Source organism: Misgurnus anguillicaudatus, chromosome 2 (assembly GCF_027580225.2).
Source record: "Misgurnus anguillicaudatus chromosome 2, ASM2758022v2, whole genome shotgun sequence".
NCBI lineage: Eukaryota > Metazoa > Chordata > Actinopteri > Cypriniformes > Cobitidae > Misgurnus > Misgurnus anguillicaudatus.
Window position 1 is genome coordinate 42,905,874 of NC_073338.2, and position 20,381 is coordinate 42,926,254.

At 35.4% G+C, this 20,381-nt stretch overlaps 2 protein-coding genes and 1 long non-coding RNA gene across 6 annotated transcripts in view; 2 read left to right on the plus strand and 1 right to left on the minus strand.

The window, feature by feature from the left end:
- Positions 1 to 574: 574 nt before the first annotated feature.
- Positions 575 to 2,585, minus strand: LOC129442981 (uncharacterized). Its single transcript, XR_012371172.1, has 4 exons — positions 2,490 to 2,585; positions 1,476 to 1,634; positions 913 to 962; positions 575 to 701 (listed from the first exon to the last, which is right to left on the minus strand). It is a non-coding gene; the product is annotated as an uncharacterized lncRNA (long non-coding RNA).
- Positions 2,586 to 9,332: 6,747 nt separating this feature from the next.
- Positions 9,333 to 20,381, plus strand: part of LOC129442972 (NACHT, LRR and PYD domains-containing protein 1 homolog) — a 29,429-nt gene continuing 18,380 nt past the window's right edge. Inside the window, exons 1-3 of one of the 4 annotated variants that reach the window (XM_073855852.1) lie at positions 9,333 to 9,779; positions 10,776 to 10,835; positions 10,946 to 11,089. In XM_073855852.1, the coding sequence (XP_073711953.1) occupies positions 10,832 to 10,835; positions 10,946 to 11,089 (148 nt within the window). In that variant the 5' untranslated portion in view covers positions 9,333 to 9,779; positions 10,776 to 10,831. The remainder of the gene's footprint in view (positions 9,780 to 10,775; positions 10,836 to 10,945; positions 11,090 to 20,381) is intronic. The other 3 variants (XM_073855849.1, XM_073855861.1, XM_073855856.1) reach the window with 3 other exon arrangements.
- Positions 11,393 to 15,190, plus strand: LOC141366178 (NACHT, LRR and PYD domains-containing protein 1 homolog). Its single transcript, XM_073871638.1, has 5 exons — positions 11,393 to 11,405; positions 11,473 to 13,162; positions 13,683 to 13,700; positions 13,827 to 13,910; positions 14,938 to 15,190. The coding sequence occupies exons 1-5, from the start codon at positions 11,393 to 11,395 to the stop codon at positions 15,188 to 15,190; spliced, it is 2,058 nt and encodes a 685-aa protein (XP_073727739.1).

Genomic DNA, 20,381 nt, shown 5'->3' on the forward strand with positions numbered 1-20,381 from the left:
TATTTTATAAAATTGCATAATTTCCCTGTTATGGCATTTGATATTTCAAATTAGATTTGAGAAATTTTTGCGACATTTGTGGTGTTGCAAAGGAATCTGGGAAACATTTTATCTTTGATATATAGTATGTTTGGATTGTTTTAATTTCTGTTCTATATTATTTACAACTTTTATACAAATGTAACTTTAAGATGTCATTTTTCTTTTTTACAAGATTCAGTTGATTCTAAAAGTACAATTTCCTTTTTGTACAACTTTTTATTTTACTAAATATCACATTCATTTGAAGAAGTATGCTAAAGCTACGCCAAATGAACAACTTATTAAAGAAATTAAACCACATGGCAATACAAAATAGCAATATTTTAAACATTAGACTTTATTATTGTACCCTGTGGTGTCATCGGGATTAAAGCAAAAAGAAAAAAACCCGGCTCAGGTTTTCTTTGTGCATGCTATCCTGTCTCCTGACCTTTTCTTTTTGAGAACTAGAATACGCCACTACTTTTCATAATCTCTCATCTTGTTTTGTTTCTTGTATAAATACTCAAAAACAAATTAAAAACATGACACATTTAATGAAGTAAATATTTTTTAATAAATTCCACAAATTGTTCAGACTGAATCCTCTTCAATTTGATCCGTCAGAAGTTGAACCCTCCATTGGTGATGGAGCCTGAGGCCGCTGCCACGTCAGCAAACTGAAAATAATATGATACTTTTGATCTTAGATTTTGTAAAAAAGCATGACTTAATTACATAAAAACTACAGGTTTAGCTTCAAGATTAACAGCTTGGAGGGTTACAATCAGTAGCTGGCAACATTGAGAGTCTGTAATGTTTAATTGTTTGTTTTGAATCAGTGTGCAAGCATATGACATTTGTATTGCATACAAATCAGGGTGTACTTACATTTGGCAGGCACTGAGGATTAATGGGTCAGGTCAGGTTAAGCCCTCCACCTAATATTAACCACACATTTTTAACCCTACAACTGCATGATTAAGATTATAAGCACAATTCATTAATAGGCTACTGGCTGTAGATTTGGTTACACAAGTTCCTTTAGTATTAATTAATAACACTGACCGTCACTCTAAAAACAAACGGGGATAAACAGCACCAAAAGCACTTGGCTCGTAACCATAGAGGAACCATCCTTAGCGCCCCACAGCACCCATGAAGCACCAATTAAGAACCATACGGGGTTCATATGGCACCACTATAGCACCACATATGGTTCTACCTAGCACAATATGATTCTACACCGGTGCTACAGAGGTACTTCATTGGTGCTATACGGCACCTAAATGGCTCCTCCATGAACACGAGCCAAGAACCACCTCTAGTGCCATTTAGCACCGCTTGCCCCTAGAGTGTATGCTTTATTATAGCATTGATATTTTTTTTAGTTTGTTAAAAGTTTATTGTCCATTCTTGTTAGTTGTGGAAAGTGTCGTTGTAGATTGTCTCACCCAGGTCTTCGAGGAGGTATGGTTCATGTTTGCGTAGTGCATTATAAAAGGCATTTTTAACATGTATCATGTTGTTACTTTTCAAATAATCTGCCAATGCCATCACTGATGTCACCCTTGCAACAAGCTGTGCATATTTCTCATCCACAAACCTGGCCCCTGGAAATAAATAACATCTATTACAATGCAGATTTAAAACCCAAAAGGTATTTCATTGTTGTTTCTTCCTTCTTTCTTTTCCTGAATAGGTCTGTTTTTCAAACAGTGAAAATAGTGCAGCAGTGTTTTGCTAACATCCATGTTTATTTATAATATTCTTTTTTTTACAATATCTTTACTTTACAAACGTATACTCTTGTAACAGTTTTCACAATATAACTTTCAATACGCCATACTCCCCATACTAGCACACGTCTAAAAATAATGATTCTATGCAATCACTGTATGTAAAAAAATATATAGCCCTACATTTGACTGTTGGCACATAATACGGATAAATGTATTGTACTGTTTGTTGTTTTGGTGAAAAAGTCACAAAATAAAACAGGATTTTAATCATCCAGGAGCTTTTCGATTTGTTGATCTGCAGATAACAAACGACAACACCACAGCTATGAAAGATTCCCGCCTCATAAAATGACACTTCCTCACATTAATGTCAAAGGGTTGGGCATAGTTTTACCAGCCTGTGCATACGAGTATTTACTGTACACTTCATGTGTTTTACTGATTGGATAGCTATAGCAACAGTTTCTTTTTGGCCAGGATTACATCGCCAAAACCAAAGATGTGGATACGGCGCTCTTGAAATCCATCAACAATATAACTAAATTTTACAATATAGTAAAAAAAATATGATTTCAAATATTTGAAAATGATACCTTTGTCCTGTAAACTAGATAGAGATGAAGCTTTAAATTAACAGCAGCAACAATTTCCTTGACTATATTAGACTTTACAATAAGGTTGTATTTTTAAAACACTAGGTAATTCATGATGGTGAACCAACTTCACCTCCTCCTCTACTTTCTACTGGTCCTCCTTTACTTTCTCCCCCTCCTCCTCCTCTACTTCCTCCTGCTCCTTCTGGTAGCCGTACTCCATATTGTTATGAAAAAGAAATAATATACCTATTGAAAATCAAGGGTCAAGAACAAAAACTAAAGAATAATGTTGATCAAGCTTTACCTCCTCCACCACCAATTCCTGGTCCTTCTCTAGTTTCTCCTGTTCCTCCTCCTGTTACGCCTCTACTTCCTGCTGTTACCCCTCTACTTCCTCCTGTTACTCCTCTACTTCCTCCTGTTCAGGGCTGGACTGGTAATCTGGCATACCGGGCAAATGCCCGGTGGGCCGACGTCCTTGGGGGCCGGTGAATATAAATGATTTTTTTATTGGCCAACGACCGGCCCATAAAGCATGGACAGCGGCCCATTAGTTCATTTTCCATACTCACACTGGGCTGGCCCAATCATCTCTTAAAAAGCTCCACCCCTCTGTTTCTTGTGTCAGATGGACAGAGCGATGATCTGACACAAGAAACAGAGAGCGAGTATTATACAGACTTATCATACATCTCACACTACTTTTGTCTGACCAGCCCATAACACTCGTACATCGCGCAACGCAGCCCGTTGCTTTCTTTCTTTGTTTCTTATTTGTTTTAATGTAATACATTAATGGCGCTAAAAGGCGCGGTGGCAATGTACTGCATTTTTCAGAAAAGTTAGCGTAAGATGTTTTTTTTTCCGGACAGACTGGCCCAGGAGACACCTAATCAGCAGCCCATTGGTTCTTTTTTATTTGACATTTGGCTAACCCAATCACAACTTTTAGGGCATTTTATGAAGCATGCAGCGTCAGTGTGCGTCTGTCAAAATAAGAAACGACTGAGAACCGAATTGACGTGCGGTAAGCAGAACTGCTTTTTAAACACTATTGTTAGATATCTTCGCAGTCAAAAACACAAGTGATAAACCAATGGCTGTTTGCCAAATGACAGTGATTACACTGCATTATTACACGGCTCTCTGGAATGCTTGATTCTGATTGGTCAGTTGAGGCATTTGCAGGTTCGTTCTTTTCAAATAATAACCGCTCCAAAATAATAACGCATAGCCGGCACTACTTGCACGAGTAAAATCGCTCCGCGCCAATAAAGATCAATAAAGATTGCTGTCTGTTTGGCGCCATCTTGTGACAAACACTGGACAACCACGACAAGACACAGACAGCTTACTGAGACTGAACTTGACGAAATAGAGCATGACAGTTACGAAGCCAACACACAAAAAAATACAGAATGGCAGAAGACTGGCTAAAAGAGAAAAAATGGAGACAGACAAGTATGAAGCAGAGGATCTTAATAAGGTATTACGATCATTTTATGCATCTGTGCAAAGTTTCGCGGAAGGATAAAAATGTTAATTTAAAACAAATATGCCAATAAAATGTTTCAAATTCATATTCATGTCCAGTTTTTTTCTTATGTGGCAAGTAGCCGTGTAATAAGCGGGATAATTTAGAGGCAGCCGGTAGTTATTGGGAAATAAGCCCCTTCAGTGTGATACAAGACCCTCCGCTTCGCGTCGGGTCCTGATCACACTGTCGGGGTTTATTTCCCAATAACTACCGGCTGCCTCTACATTATCCCTTACATAAAATACAGTGCGGGCAGAATTATTAGGTAGATACATCAAACTTTTGATCACAGTTTTTATCAAACATATTTTACTAATTCCAAACCAAATTAATCTTAATAACTACCATAAATTTTATTAATAAGGCATTTATAAGTAATACATTATTGTTAATGATGGCTGGCTGGAGAAAGAATTATGAGGCAAATTTTCTTTTACATTTAAAATGGGCCACAAAAATGTTTAACACACACACTGGAAATTCATTTTTTGATGTCCATAAGAAAGATGCCATGCATGGAAATTGCAAAATTGAGGTTTGACCTGACCATTATACAAGAAATCCTGATTCGGGCAGCAGTGGCATAAAATAGGATGAAAGGAAAAGATATATACAAACTTAATGTTGATTATTAAAATTGGAATTGGTAAAAGGTGTTCAGAAAAAAGTGATCCAAATATTCTGCGTACACAGTAATGGGACTCGTGGCTCAGCGGCGAGACTGCGACTTCATTGTAACATTTATCAGGTCAGTGTTATCATAAGGTGTTCAGAATGGTAAGTTTAAACATTGTGCACTCACTGGCTAATACTATTATTTTTAAAACCTGCAAAGCCTTTTACAGTACTTACATTTTTGTAATGTCAAGTGTCAGCTCTTATACTTTTCTACTTAATCATTATATGGAGTTTGTAGTCAAGGTTGCACAAAGATTTGTGATCCTATGTAGTGGGCCGGTCTGGGCCAAAATGCCAGGGCCAGTTTTTTGTCCCAGTCCAGCCCTGCTCCCGTTACTCCTCTACTTCCTCCTGCTCCTTCTAGTAGTAGTAGTATTCCACACTGATCTGAAAAAGAAAGAATTAACCTAATGAAAATCAAGGGTCAAGAGTCAAAACTATGTATGATGTGGAACCAACTTTACATCCTCCTGCTCCTCCTACTTCTGTCCATTGTTTAAATGTTCCTGAAAAAGAAAGAATTAACCTAATTAAAATTAAGTTTCAAGAGCTGAAACTAAAGCATGATGCTGAATCAGCTTCACAGTCTAACATTGATTCAGTGCCATTGACATCAGTTTAATTATTTATTGTTTGATTAAATTTCAATATCAATAGCAGGTGCAAAAGTGATATTGATTCAATGAAACTAAAACAAGAAGCATCAACAGTTTTTAACATTGATTCAGTGGTTGCTTGCTACCAAGGTTAGATTAACAGTTTTGTAATCCGTGTTTAAAGAGAACCTATTACATTGCTAAAAACAACGTTATTTTGTGTATTTGGTATAATACAATGTGTTTGCGTGGTTTATGGTTTAAAAAACACAGTATTTTCTACACACTTTAAGCCCTGCCTCCCTGAAGTGCATTGATTTTGTGCAAAACTTATTGTTCTGAAAAGCGATATGTCTTTGGATTGGCCAGCTAACCAGAACGTTGTGATTGGCCTGAATACTTCAGCCGAAAATGTGACGCTCCTTACCAATTTTGTAAGATTAGCTTCCAATGCAATACTAACAGGAGTTAATATCGTCTTTACTACCTTATTAATACAAGCCGAATCTGATCCAGAAAATGCAGATGACCAAACTGATCGATCAACTTGCCTGCGTGGCTTGAGCAGGATATAACAGATTGGTAAAACATTAAAACCATTTTTTATTTGTTATCATAGAAACGACAAACAACAAGCGCTATTCTGCACTGCTCAAAACTCGTGTCTAAATCATGATTTAGTCAGTCGTAAATTATTTAAATATGAAAACATAGACTACTTACAGGCTGTATTTCTGAAGTGGGGGAATTATGATAATAACCGTCGTGTCCACATTAACAGGCAGAGGAAGTAAACTCTTGCCTACAATCCGTGTGTTTGTTGTAGTCCAAGAAAAGAGATTTACGTTTGAGACGATAACTCACGTCATTGTTAATGTTTACTTTGGGATTTGTACCTTTTGCATACATTTCATATCGATAACATGTACTAACACTTACACACCAAAGAAATGTAAAATCGTGAATTGGATAATTGGTGGTCTTTAACCAACACTTTTACATTTTATGTTCATATTACTAAAACATATTAGGAGCTTTGAATGTCTGCACATAGGTTTTAAAAGCTTAACTGAAGCTTTGAATTAAATAAAAGTAGAGTCAACCCTGAAAGCAAGCACCCACTGAGTCCATGTTAAAAAATATTGATATGTCAGTATTAATTGCATTGCCACAATAACACTTTTGCATTGATTTAAACAATTTTTATTGCAGCATGCACTACAGCATGACACTATTGACAAATCAACTATTTTTAATATTGGTTCAGTATTTTCTTTCTGCTACCTGAAAGGCATTTCAATTAAACATTTACAATAAAAGAGCTGTGTCTATTCACAAAAACTTTTTGACTGAACTCTCTCAGATAAATTTGACATTTTGATCACTTTACTGTGAACTCTATTTTACAACACTAAACTTAATCCTGTTAATAATGCTCTGGGTCTATGAAATCTGTTTAACTCTTCACCAGTAAGTTTACACAATCTCGCTGTTTTTGAATAAAAATAATAATGTCAAAATATTGTAATAAACCTCGTCCTTGAGGTACTGGGGAGCCTTAATTTATATAGGCTAAATAAACTGCCACCACCTTTAATTATAACCCGGTCAGGTCCGGGAGAGGAGAATGCCAAACACACAACCAAACACAACTAGCAAAATATCACTTTATTCCAAAAATAGCAGCTCAGTGGCACTTGTTGACATCTCTTTTCCTAATAAATATCATACGCTTGTCAGCTCAAACCATATCAAAATACACACTATAAAATCAACCCAGTAAATATAAATACACAGCACAGCACATTTGATTAGTGTCAAATCACAGCACATTTGATTAGTGTCAAATCACAGCACACCTTTAAAAGTCTAATCTACATACAAACCCCCTGCCCATATGTGAACCCTTACAAGTAGAGTTATCCAACATATGACATTAGAGGAAAATTAAGTGCATTAGCGGCCCAACACAACAATTTCAAACACTTTAATCATGTATAATTAAAAGACGGACTTCCCTGCAGTGTCTAATGACACCCCGCCGTCACGTTGAAGATCCCTCTTTCTCTTCGCATCGGCAACAGGTGATCCTCTCATATGATTATGGCAACCAAGAGTCGTTTACATCACAGTTCGGAAGTCTTTGCTCGTTTTCCACTGAGATATAGTCCGAATTATTCCCCGCAACAAGCACAGAGTTAAATGGGCTCGCTATTCACAGCTGAGAGAGTCGGCGCTTGTCATCCGCCACAGAGCGTGTCTTTAATTCCTTCACCTGCCGGCGTCCACCTATATGGTCCCTTTCCTCTCTATCTTATATTTTCCCCCACTATCTAACTCCGGGCCAATAAGTGGACCCCCGGTTTTCTTCAGCGCCGGTGGTGCTAGCCAGCCACGAACGCCACAGTACGATCCCCTTTCTCTTTCACGGACCCAGCAGGTTTTCTCGTTTGTCTCTCTCCAGTGCCTTTTTCCCTCTCCCTTTTTAAAACCTTCGGCTGATCACTCCGCAGCTACAGGTGTGCTTCATTAACCAATTACTCATGCTGTCAACAATGACTGACATCACTTAGTTCTTTCGATTTCACGTTACAATATTAACACTTACCCAATCTATATTTATAGACTTTAGGGGCCTCATTTATAAATTGCTGCGTAAAAACCATCCTACATTTGATCTTACGATCATTTAACAAAAATGCGTACGTGTGATTTATAAACCGAACGTACGCGCAGAAAATGCGCATACCCCTTTCAAATCTATAAATCGCAAATGAACTTGAACTTGTGCGTGCAGCCGAGCTGTTTCATATCTCCGCCTTTAAACGATGCGTAATTAATGTCAGACATATAAAAGAGCGCTTGTCAATGTTTAAACCCAATTTCAAACAGAAAGAATGGCTTATATTTCCAAAAACCTGCAGCAATCAGACAAGCAAAAGTACGTCTGCTCAGACCCTGACGTAACGCTAAGCACTTTTCCACGTCAAAGACAGTTTTTATTAATATGGACTTTGCAGTGGATGTTTGCCTACGCACACTTTACAATCAAATCTGTGCATACGCACGCTTTATAAATGAGGCCCTAGGTCTACCTGGAACAATAAACTTTTTTGTTGCCATAACCCTGTAGACTCCACTTGTTAGTTTACTGACAAAATATGAAATATTTTTTCATTTGTTAGTTGCTTTAGATAAAAAGCCTCTCCCACTTATCTACCTTTCAAACACACACCCATTATTCCAATCCACGGCTAACTTAGAGCTATTTAATTATTTGTTTCTGTATTTTAAGGTGTGTGATGCAAGAGAATAGTCATTTTATTCCTTCATTTATACACAAAATTAAATTGTCTTATTGTTGTATTATTTTGTTGTATTTTCACTTTTACATTTTATATGCAAACATGAACAACTTTTCTTTGTTTACTTTCTCTGACTGACTTAATTGTTTTTATATCTGTATCACTGCCTTCTCATATTAGGTGAGGTCAACCACAACATCTGTACTACTCGTGATAATGTTGGAAATCTTAAGAAAATTTCTTTACATTGCATGTAGCTTTGCAGATTATTGAGTTTTCTCTTTCATAGCTCAGGAGATAAGGTGAAGTTTTTTGTTTTGTTCATTTAAGTATCAACGTAAGTCACAGATGTTTCTCCTAAAATTACTTTGGAGAAATCAAAATAAATACAAACGAGACAATTGTCAAAATACATAAGTGTATGAAATCACAATTGTGGTGATCAGTGTTTGCTTTACTAACACTGTAACCATTTATTTAATCATTTGTAAGTAATTTATTTGTACACACTTAGATATCCAACACTCATCATAAACCTCAACAATAGTGACAATCATCAAACTAATTCAGATAAACAAGTTATTTTAAAACAATTTTGTAACAGCCAAAGAACACCCAACATTAAAATACATGAATCAATAGCTGAACTAAAGCAAATGTTTATCACCACAATAGTGGTTTGATAAAAATAACAAACATTTTTAATGTTGATCTGTGATGAGAAAAAAAAACACACAACAGTTCATGTGAAAACATATTTGATATCCTAGGTATGTGTGTCTTTGTATTCTTGTTTTCTTTGTTTCATTTTAAAAAACATTGCAGTTCTTGTGAAAGGAGACTTCCTCACATGATAGTTTGTTTGTGCAAGCAGTTTATAACGACCTACAGCAGGGGTGTCAAACTTAATTTCATCCTGGGCAAAAACAGCATTACGGTTGTTCTCTGTTTGTATTTGTAAGACTATAAAGGTATCAACTCTTTTATTACACTGCATGATTACCTTTGCAATCATTTATTACTGGCTGTGGTAATAACTTAATTAATACATAGGTTTGAAAGTAGAACCACACACAGTAAAAAGTACCCCACCCATGTGAACAGAGAGTCCAAAGTGCTTACTATTATGTAACTACTATTATGTCACTACTAAAGCCAAAGTCCGGTTAGAAAAACTACAGGCTCTTCCCTAACTCCATGACTGACTGGCAGAAACTTTCAACAAAGGTACTGGTTCATTCCAAAAGTAAGGTGTCATTGGAAATTATGCTTTCAGGAAAAGGTTAAGTGGAAATTTGATGTCTGTATGTATTTCTTACATGCATTATATTTTAAAAACTTTGAAACATGACTCTTTCATGATTAATTTATGTAAATGCTGTCATTTTTCAGTAAACAAAAACTTCTGTCTTAATGTTATTGTGCATTTTGGTGTACAGGCACTGTTATATGAGTAGTTAAACGAGAAATTATGGTGGCACAAAATAAAACGTGGCAAGTTTTTAAGCGGATAAAAAATGAGAACTATATTGTATGGTGGAACGGCACTTAGTTTGCAGCACTTTGACCTTGGGTGAAGTAATATTGATGGAAGTTTGAGCGAGTAGTCAGGAGTAATGATGTTACTGTGTGCGAGGTCAAAGTGCTGCAAACAAAAAAAGTCTTGCCAGTGCTATAGCTTCAGCTGGTTTGGGGAGTTTCTTTTAAAGGACCAGATGAATGAAGATCAGTTGCAGATGATGTATGTGAAACCGGGAAGATAATACTAATACTAAACAAAACGTCTTCCTGGTGGGTGGTGTCAAAGTGGGTGCTTTCAGCTTAACTTTCTCTGTATAGTTTCTCAGCTGGTATATGAATACACATGTGTGGATCTAAATGTTTTATATATATATATAAGTTTTAGACATTTTTATATCAGTGGCAGAAAAAAGCACTTTCGGTCTGTCTATATTTTTAAAAATGTATGTGAACAAATTAAAAAACTGGTATTATTTCTTTAAATATGAGTGATTTAGAAGTGATAAAACTTATAGATGTAATCATCTTAAATTATTAGCAGTTGTCTTCAGTGTTTATTTCTATAGTCACTGATGTACAGAAGTTATAAACTGTAAAATATAAAGTTAGAGCAAAGTTTAAAAATGAGATTGAGATTGCTGTATTTCAGGTTGGACTAAAGACTTGTTTGTCTTTGGAGTCAGAGTTTGATTTTACTGAGGAGAGGTTTAGTATCTTTCAGTATATTGTAATGTTTGCAGTTCTTTTGTAACTCCATAGCGTTTTTCTTCCCGAAACAGGACTGTTGTGTTCGTACATCAAACTTGGGATCTTATAGCAACTGCACCAGAAAACAATGGGTTAGTATATAACATGATGCATATTATAAACCCTTTTATGTTATATTTTTATATTGTATTGTATCATATTACGTTAAATTCATATTACCTACATTTCATTGTTTGTTTAGAGTTTGACTGTAATAAGGACATTTACAGAACTCATCCACAGACAAACGTCAGTGCTGTGGCTCAGAATAGAAGCAATATTACAGCACCTGTTTTTAATAATTGCACAATAACCGGCAATGTTCCCATAACACATAATGCTTCTGGTAAGAAAAATCTGTGTTGTGTAAGTAATGTTAATGCTGCATGTTTTTAGCCTTACTTATTGCTATAGTTTAAAATACCCATGTATACAGTATACAGTTTAATACTATCTTCTATCAGTCTGTCAACCAAGTGTTTCTTTTTCTGGAGGTATTAGTGGGTATCATCCTGAAACTGAGAAAACACCACCATCAGGTGAATGAGTTTGATTGTTAACTTACTGAAGTGATTTAAAATAGTTAAGAAGTTAATATTGCATTGTGTACTGATAACTTTTTTTTATCATTATTTATAGTATTCTTAAAATGTCTATATCCTGTAGAAGCATAAATATGTTTTCCAAAAATACTTTTTATTATAAACATTAAATATTTTATTTCTGCAGCAAACTCAGTGATTGCTCAGTATAAACAGCGGATTTGCAGTGAGTACCAGCATGTTACCGAGTATAACTCACTGCCTGGAGAAAATGTGCTGCTGTGTGAGCGCTACACTGAACCTCTGATCATTCAAAAACATAGAGATCAAAAAGAAAGAGAAGAAGAGATCTCCTCAAAAGGAGAAAGTTTTCAGCAGGTCCTCAGCTCCAGGAGCAGTCATGAATCTGTCCTGAACTCTCTGTTTCACACAGATGACCATGGGATCACTCCTAGAGCTGTCATACTGCAGGGAAACTCTGGGAATGGAAAATCTTTTGCTGTGCAGAAGATCATGATGGACTGGGCATCTGGTAACCTCTACAAAGATCAATTTGATGTTGTGTTTCACTTGAAGTGTAAAGAAATTAACTGCATTTCTGGTGAAAAGAGTTTGTTGGAGCTCTTGAGCTGGAGTTGTGGTTTAACTTCAGATGAGATCTCACAGATGCTCCAGCGGTCATCAGAGAGAGTGCTCTTCATTATTGATGGGTTTGATGAACTCAGACTCACACAGGACGTTTATTACATGACATCACCCACAGATCCAGACCAGAGATGCACACCTGTGCTCACCCTTTGTGCCCTGCTGAGAGGACATCTCCAGGCGAACTCTTTCCTCTTGGTCACCAGCAGATCAACAGCTACAGACACTTTAAGCAAACTGCTCAAGAATCCTCAGCGTTTCACTGAGATTATGGGCTTCTCTGAAAGGGGGGTGGAGGAGTATTTCCAGAAGTTCTTTCAGGATGAGGAACTCTTCAGGAACGCTTATACGTTTGTGAAGTCAAATGAAACCCTGTTCACTGCCTGCTCCATTCCTGTTATCTGCTGGATCATCTGCACAGTTATCAGAGAAAGATTCAATGATGGTGCAGATATAACAAGCGGTCTGGAAACAACCACATCCATATATGTTGACTTTGTGTTGACTTTACTGGAGCATCACAGTCAGGGTTTGAATCAATCTGTGCCAAATCTGCTGAGGAGTCTGGGTCAACTGGCAGAGAGAGGGATGCAGGAACAACAAGTTCTGTTTGATGAGAAAATTATAAATGAAACTGTGCAAGATCCTGCATGCTGTCCATTTCTGTGCAAGTTCCTCTTTAAAAGAAGAATTCAGCAGGAGACAATGTTCAGCTTCATGCATCTCAGCTTTCAGGAGTTCTTCACTGCTCTGTACTATGTCTGTCTGGATAAAGACCAGGCCATGATGAATCTTACCAAGCTATGTACCATTAGACACACACTACGTGAATTTTTTTATGAGCCAACACATTTTTCAGATGTGGTGAAGTTTGCTTTTGGTCTATTTAATAAGGACTTGCAATGCACACTTATAAAGCATGGTCTGTCTGTTCATCAAAATGTAGAGGCCGATCTGAAACAATGGTTTAAAAATAAGATTCAGAATTTCGAACCTTATATGTTTAATTATCTTTATGAACTGCATGAAAAGAGCTTTGTGGAAGAAGCTATACAGGCCTGGCATGAGATTTGTATATCTGATACAATCTTAAGAAGAACAGATTGTTGGGCTTTGATGTACTGCGCTCAGTGCTGCCACAGCATCAGATCACTCAATCTTGATTTTTGCATGTTAACACCTGACAAGTTGTCTATAATTCTTCCTGTAGTCAACAAGTTTGAGAGTTTAAGGTAAGTAATTAAATAGTTACTTAGTGGATACATAGGGAGTTGCATTCAAAGGGGTCATATGATGGTTAACTTTATTTCGTGTATCTGGTTTAATACAGTGTGTTAACATGATATAAGATATAAAACACAAATTTTCTCATACAAAAATCTTTCTGAAAAGCACAGTTTGCTCTAATTGGTCAGCTGAGCCAGTGCGTTGTGATCGGTTGAATACCTCAAGCTTGTAGTGGTACTTTGCAGGTCTTATACATGCACACACTATACATAACACTAAAGAAAAAGGAAAACATGAAATAGCATCATATGACCTAATTTTTTATATGTTTAACCTTAAGGGCAGGGTCAATACCAAGCCATAATTTTGTTTATTTGATTAACAAATGCAATTCTAAATAAAAAAATACAATGTTTACATGGATGATAAATTAGTCTGTACAGTAATGCTCTGGATTTAATTTTGAAGCTTGTATGTAGAAAAACTAACAGACTCTGATCTTGTTGATCTGATGTGTGCTGTTAGAGGAGGAAAGACCCAAAGGTAATGTATTTATAATAGCACTTATCCTAAATAAATATTTTATGTACTTTGCACCACATGCACTATAATTCTTTAGTGTGCATCATTAATTGTTCATAATTAATTTTTCTGTGCTGTGATTTGCAGTGTTGATGTTACCCCTGTATGGGACGCAGATGAACATTGTTCTGTCAGATCATTAAAACTGTCAGTCAGTGATGATGTGTCCAGGTGAGATGTATAAAGAACAGGCATAGCTGCTTAAAGTCACAATGAAATAGAAATAAAAAACTTTTATATTGCCTGGAATAATGTGATAATATTTTACAAATTACTTTTCTGTGAGCTTTATACATGATTAAATCCTGTGACCTTATAATCTTTAATCAAAAACGCAAATCTCTCTTTACTTTCTATACAATCCGTTCTGGAAGGACTTCTTAAATAGACTTTTCTCATGTTTGCCAGAGAAAAGTGACTCAGTGGGTAGCACTGTTGCCTCACAGCAAGAATTAAGGTCTCTGGTTTGAGCCCCGGCAAGGTCACGTGGCCTTTTTGTTTGGATTTTGCATGTTCTCCAAATGTCTGCATGGGTTTACTCCAGTTTCCTCCCAAAGGCCAAAATTTGTTATTTTGAGTGAACTTTCAATAAAAAAATTTTACTTTGGAATGTGAAATGTGTGGTAACTAAGGACTTTAAAGGTCTTGCTCTTTCTGTGTTTTTGAAGCTTTGATTGTTTACAGTGCGCAATATAACATGTGTTCATGTTTCACGTGTAAAAAAAAAACGCTGTATTGTTCACACAATTGACTTATCTGTATAGCGCCGTTTTCACTGTCCTTAAAACGGGCTGATGTCTTCCTTGTTTTATGGAAGTCCCTCCTTCAGAAATACGTAACGAGTTCTGATTGTGTAGTTTGTTTAGTGTGTTGTGATTCCTGTGGGCAGAGGTTAGTTAAAAAAACTGTTTTAGTGACGTCATTAAAGCAGGAAATAGAGGGCTATAGTCCAAACCAACCGTTCGCTGGAGGCTTTAAAAGGGGAATTCTGTAAAAGAAAATATATCGCCTGGCAGTGAACTTTGAGCTTTATCATTTTACAGGTATTATTTATGCTATTATAGCAACATTACACACTAACTAGGGTTTAAAAATGGGATCAGAAACAACGTGAATATTGTTAGCTTACAGACTCACAATAACAAAATAGTTTCTGTTCCTCTAACTGATATTAACTTTGTTTTAATTTTCTTTTTAGTGTCTGCTTAGGTTTTTGTTATAGCAATGTGGTACGGTCACTTTGTTTCAATCTACCACGGTCAGAGGCTATCGACTGGGCAAAGCTTCTTCAAATATTTCACAAGACAGATTTGGATGCCTTCACGTCTGCCATCCATTCTCTGCCTAAACTTAAAACGCTGGAACTGGATGTTGACGTTCTGGATAAAAGCTTGTCTCTTTGGACTCTCTCCATCAGCCAGAATGTCTCCAGTCTAACAGAACTCAAGTAAGAAAAAGATATTTCATTTTCATTTATTTATTCATTTATAAAGCACTACTTAAACAACAGAGTGTTGACCAAAGTGCTGTACAGTAATCAAATACTTCCATAATGTTGAATCCTTGCTCAATTAATTAGTTACAAAAGCAATGTAGATAACCATAATGGTTTCTATGAAAAATGTAAAAGATTCAGATTTTAAATCCAAATGTTTCAGAATTGTTGTTTACTTACCTAATTTGCACTCCACTTAAATATTTCAACATTTGTGTCGCGTTATCTGTGAGGCTCTAATGATTTGTCTGCACTGCATGTTTCTGTTGTTTAGTGCAGTTAAATTTAACTTAGTTTGTTTCTGAAGCCTACCATTCTTAAACAATTACACCAAAAGTGACAGAAGTGCAAATGTAACAACTTAGCCAATATGTGTGTAATTGTAACATTTAGAGGGCTTGTTGTAACACTTAATACAAAATTTGATGACACAAATGATTCAGTACTATTCTGTCTATATACTGGAGATGAATATTGTTTGTACAAATAGATATCCACACATCCACCATTTATGGTCCCTCTTCTAACCGTCCTTGTATTATGCATATGGATTGATATTTTTAAAAGGGCCACATAATTAAGACAAAAAACATAATTGTAATTCATTTCCCCTGCTATTTAAGTTGTAATTTAATTAATAGTATTTACATTTTATTCATTATCACTGTACACTTGAGGCTTAGTTGTAACACTATGTTAGATCTAACCTTGCTTTGTTAAAAAGAATTGTTTTCAATCCAAGCTATCAGTTAGGAGTTGTTGACATGTTTAAAATTGTGTTATGTTTAAGTAACAAGAAAGTGATTAATATTTAAGGTTGGACCCAACTCAGAAATAAAAAAACAGGATTTCATGCATATCATCATCATTATTTTTATGAAATTGTTCATATGAACATGTAGAAAGTAACACATAAAGAATGAACTTACCGAACCCTGAAATACAGTAATTTGTTGAATCTGTTTAATTTGTGTGTATTGTAGGATAAATGCAGATTTTTTACTGGAGGAGGGAATTGAGATCTTGCAAAGGTCACACACAAGGCCAAACTGCACTTTGACATTTAAAGGGTTTGTATTAATGTAACATGTCTATTCATCCTTGTCATAGCAGTGATCCATAAGCGTGCATTAACATGTCAGAGGAAAACCGGCCCTCCCAGCTAAGCCTGGTTTGTCATAAGGGTTTTTCTCCACAAGTGGAGTTTCGGTTCTTTGCCACTGATGCCCTGTTGGTTTGCTTACTGAGAGACTGCTGACATTAGCTTGGATTAGGGTTTAGTTAATTCTGTTAATATAGCTTTTATTAAAATGATCCAACTGGAATTTTAAAGACATTTTTGTAGGCGTGTGCACTTAATCATGTTGCTACAATAGTTGAAGAAAAGTATACATTGTTTTATTAGATTTTAATCTGTTTATGAGAACAATAAAATTCAAAATACATTCTTCTCTATATTTAACAATCGTTTAGTTCTCTGCCGTTTCTTCTTTCTTCATGTAAAGCAGAAGCTTTACAATAGCTTTGTGTGAGGTGCAAAAGTAATGTTTTACTTATTTATTCTTGCCATTTTGACCCTTTTCTTGGCACATTTATTAGTGAGGAACAATTTAATATAAACAAAATGTTATGCAGATCATATAAACCGTGATTGTTGTCTGCAGTCTGTCAGGTTTGTGAAGAGCTCAGTAGCTTTCTGTGTTGTTTTATAGGTTTAGATGCAACAAGCCATCTCAAAAATGCACATTGCCTAGATGGTTTGGCCCTCAACTGAGCTTCAACCAACTGAGCTGCAACCAGAAGGTGGTGATTTCTGTGAATTGTCAGGGTTTTACTGAGAGGACTTTGAGAAGGTAAATTAGTCTTATCTAAGATTTTGATGGTTTCAGTAACAATAAGAACTGTGATATGCCATTAGCAAACAAAGATTTACTGTTATTAGGTTATTAGTAAATGTGCACAATTCTACATGAAGGAATTTGCTTTTGTATTTGTATTTAGGCACTTATACAGTATTGGACTTACACAAATTATTATGGCTACAGTGCTTATAAATTAATCTCTCTCTCTCTCTCTCTCTCTCTCTCTCTCTCTCTCTCTCTCTCTCTCTTTCTCTCTCTCTCTCTTTGTTTTAAGTCCTTTGTTTGGGGGTTTGAGAAGTTTGAGAAGTCTAGAGTTTGATAACTAACGGTGAACTAGAGAGCTGACGTTTTTGACGCTGTGGATGGAGATCGAAATGAATATAGGCTATAAAGTGCAGCTGGATGTTGTAGTTATGTTCTTATTAAATTCTTTAACATTCCAAGGAACTGTGTTTCTTTTTTGTTAAACACCTGTAAAACATGCAATGTTTGTACCTTTTCTGTATTTCATATATTTTCTATACTTCATTTTTTATATTTTTAGTATTTTTGTTTTAATCTACTTTAATTTTTAGGCAAATTGAAAGCATGGAAGTCTCTGTAGATATTGTGTTGTGATGTTAAAACTTTATTGTCAGTCTTGGTGTTGTTCATTTTATTCACAAAGAACTTCCAAAGCATGATACATGACAGTAATCAATACATTTTAGGCATCTTAAACATTTCTTATATAACCATGTCAGAAATCATATTTTTAATCATAACAGTCCTATCACTTTACGATCAACTATTGTTACACGTGAAAGGAGGGCATGACATCCTTTGCTTGTGTGTTTTATACCTTTCAAACATGGGGCCATTAAAATCATTATTATGGTAATACTCCTAAATTCTCTCTTTTTTGTGTGCATGAAGGATAATAAATTGATGCCACACATTCAATGAAAATAAACAGCTCATTTTGTAATCACTGTGTTATAGTAACTCCATGACCAACTGACAGAAACCTTCAACACTATTAAAATATTTGATGTTTTAATGTAATTGTGCATTTGGGTGTACACTAGCTCATTAATTAATTAATTAATGTTAAATAAAAATAGGTATTTGGCTCGCATTAACATGCAGTTGTGGAGGACTAAAATTACTTAAAATATATATCAATAAGTATAAGTAAATAGACAAATAAACATAGAAATGTAGAAATAAATACAAAAATTCATACGTTTTGGTCACAAAAGAGTTAAGGGAGGATTATTCCTGGATTATTTCATCTCATTCATCAGTTTTTTAGCACTATTTCTGAATTTCTACATTTATTTATTCGTTTTCCGACGTGTATTTAATTTGTTTTTGTCAGCCTACATATATTTTATATTAATTTATTCATTTATACATTTATATTATCATACATTTGTTTTCCTACATTTATTCGTTTGCTTGAATCATTTAAATGTTCAGGGCCCGGTTACTTAAAAAGCACCATAAGTTCATCCTTATGTTTCCCTTAAACTTATGGGTGTTGCATCTCGAAGGCAACAAAAGTATTTTATAACGGCAAACCTGGATCACTTAACGATACCCTTACCTTAGAGAACCGTTTTATACTGTATGCAACACCTTAAATTATTAGGGGAATTTACCCCTTAAGTGTCATGGTTAGGGAAAAACTGTATAGGCCGCTGGGGGGCGCCTGCCTGCTCCAACATTACAAAACAGAAGAGCGTAAAGGTCGTGACCAAACTTCTTAAAGGAATAGTCTACTCATTTTCAATATTAAAATATGTTATTACCTTAACTAAGAATTGTTGATATATCCCTCTATCATCTGTGTGCGTGCACGTAAGCGCTGGAGCACGCTGCGACGCTTCGATAGCATTTAGCTTAGCCCCATTCATTCAATGGTACCATTTAGAGATAAAGTTAGAAGTGACCAAACACATCAACGTTTTTCCTATTTAAGATGAGTAGTTATATGAGCAAGTTTGGTGGTACAAAATAAAACGTAGCGCTTTTCTAAACAGATTTAACAGAGGAACTATATTTTATGGCGTAATAGCACTTTTGGGAGTACTTCAACTCGGCGCAGTAACACCCTCCCTCTCCCATAAGAGAGGGAGAAGGGGAGCGGACTTTTCAGGCGAGTCGAAGTACTCCCAAAAGTGCTATTACGCCATAAAATATAGTTCCTCTTTTAAATCCGCTTAGAAAAGCGCTACGTTTTATTTTGTACCACCAAACTTGCTCGTATAACTACTCGTCTTAAATAGGAAAAACGTTGAAAAGTAACTTTATCTCTAAATGGTACCATTGAATGAATGGGGCTAAGCTAAATGCTATCGAAGCGTCGCAGCGCGCTCCAGCGCTTACGTGCACGCACACAGATGATAGAGGGATGTATCAACAATTCTTAGTTAAGGTAATAACATATTTTAATATTGAAAATGAGTAGACTATTCCTTTAACAGTGCAAATAAAATGATAAAATATCACGTTTGTAATCTCAAACCTTTTACATCGACGACTTGGTCTTTTCCGATCTACATAAAAGTTGAAAACGTTTATCCTCCGTTGTAAATTTACAAACGAATTAGTAATGGGAGAAAGGGGAGTTGTCCGGTAGAGGGCAGTGGAGAGTTGAGGAGAGAGTAAGGCAGAAAGAGATTTTAGTTTCAGTTTCAGTTAGTGATAAACAGTAAATGCAGTATAACAGAAACATTAGTAATGGTCAAAAAATTTTATTCCATATTTAGCAGTGTTCTGGTCATTCAAATTTAAAAATATTATTTGGAAAAACGTATGGGCAATACCAATTAATTTTTTTTAATTATCATTTAAATAAATTAAGTTTGAGAGGTATATTTTCTAAAATTGCATAATTTCCCTGTTATGGCATTTGATATTTCAAATTAGATTTGAGAAATTTTTGCGACATTTGTGGTGTTGCAAAGGAATCTGGAAAACATTTTATCTTTGATATATAGTATGTTTGGATTGTTTTAATTTCTGTTCTATATTATTTACAACTTTATACAAATGTAACTTTATGATGTCATTTTTCTTTTTTACAAGATTCAGTTGATTCTAAAAGTACAATTTCCTTTTTGTACAACTTTTTATTTTACTAAATATCACATTCATTTGAAGAAGTATGCTAAAGCTACGCCAAATGAACAACTTATTAAAGAAATTAAACCACATGGCAATACAAAATAGCAATATTTTAAACATAAGACTTTATTATTGTACCCTGTGGTGTCATACGGATTAAAGCAAAAAAAAAAA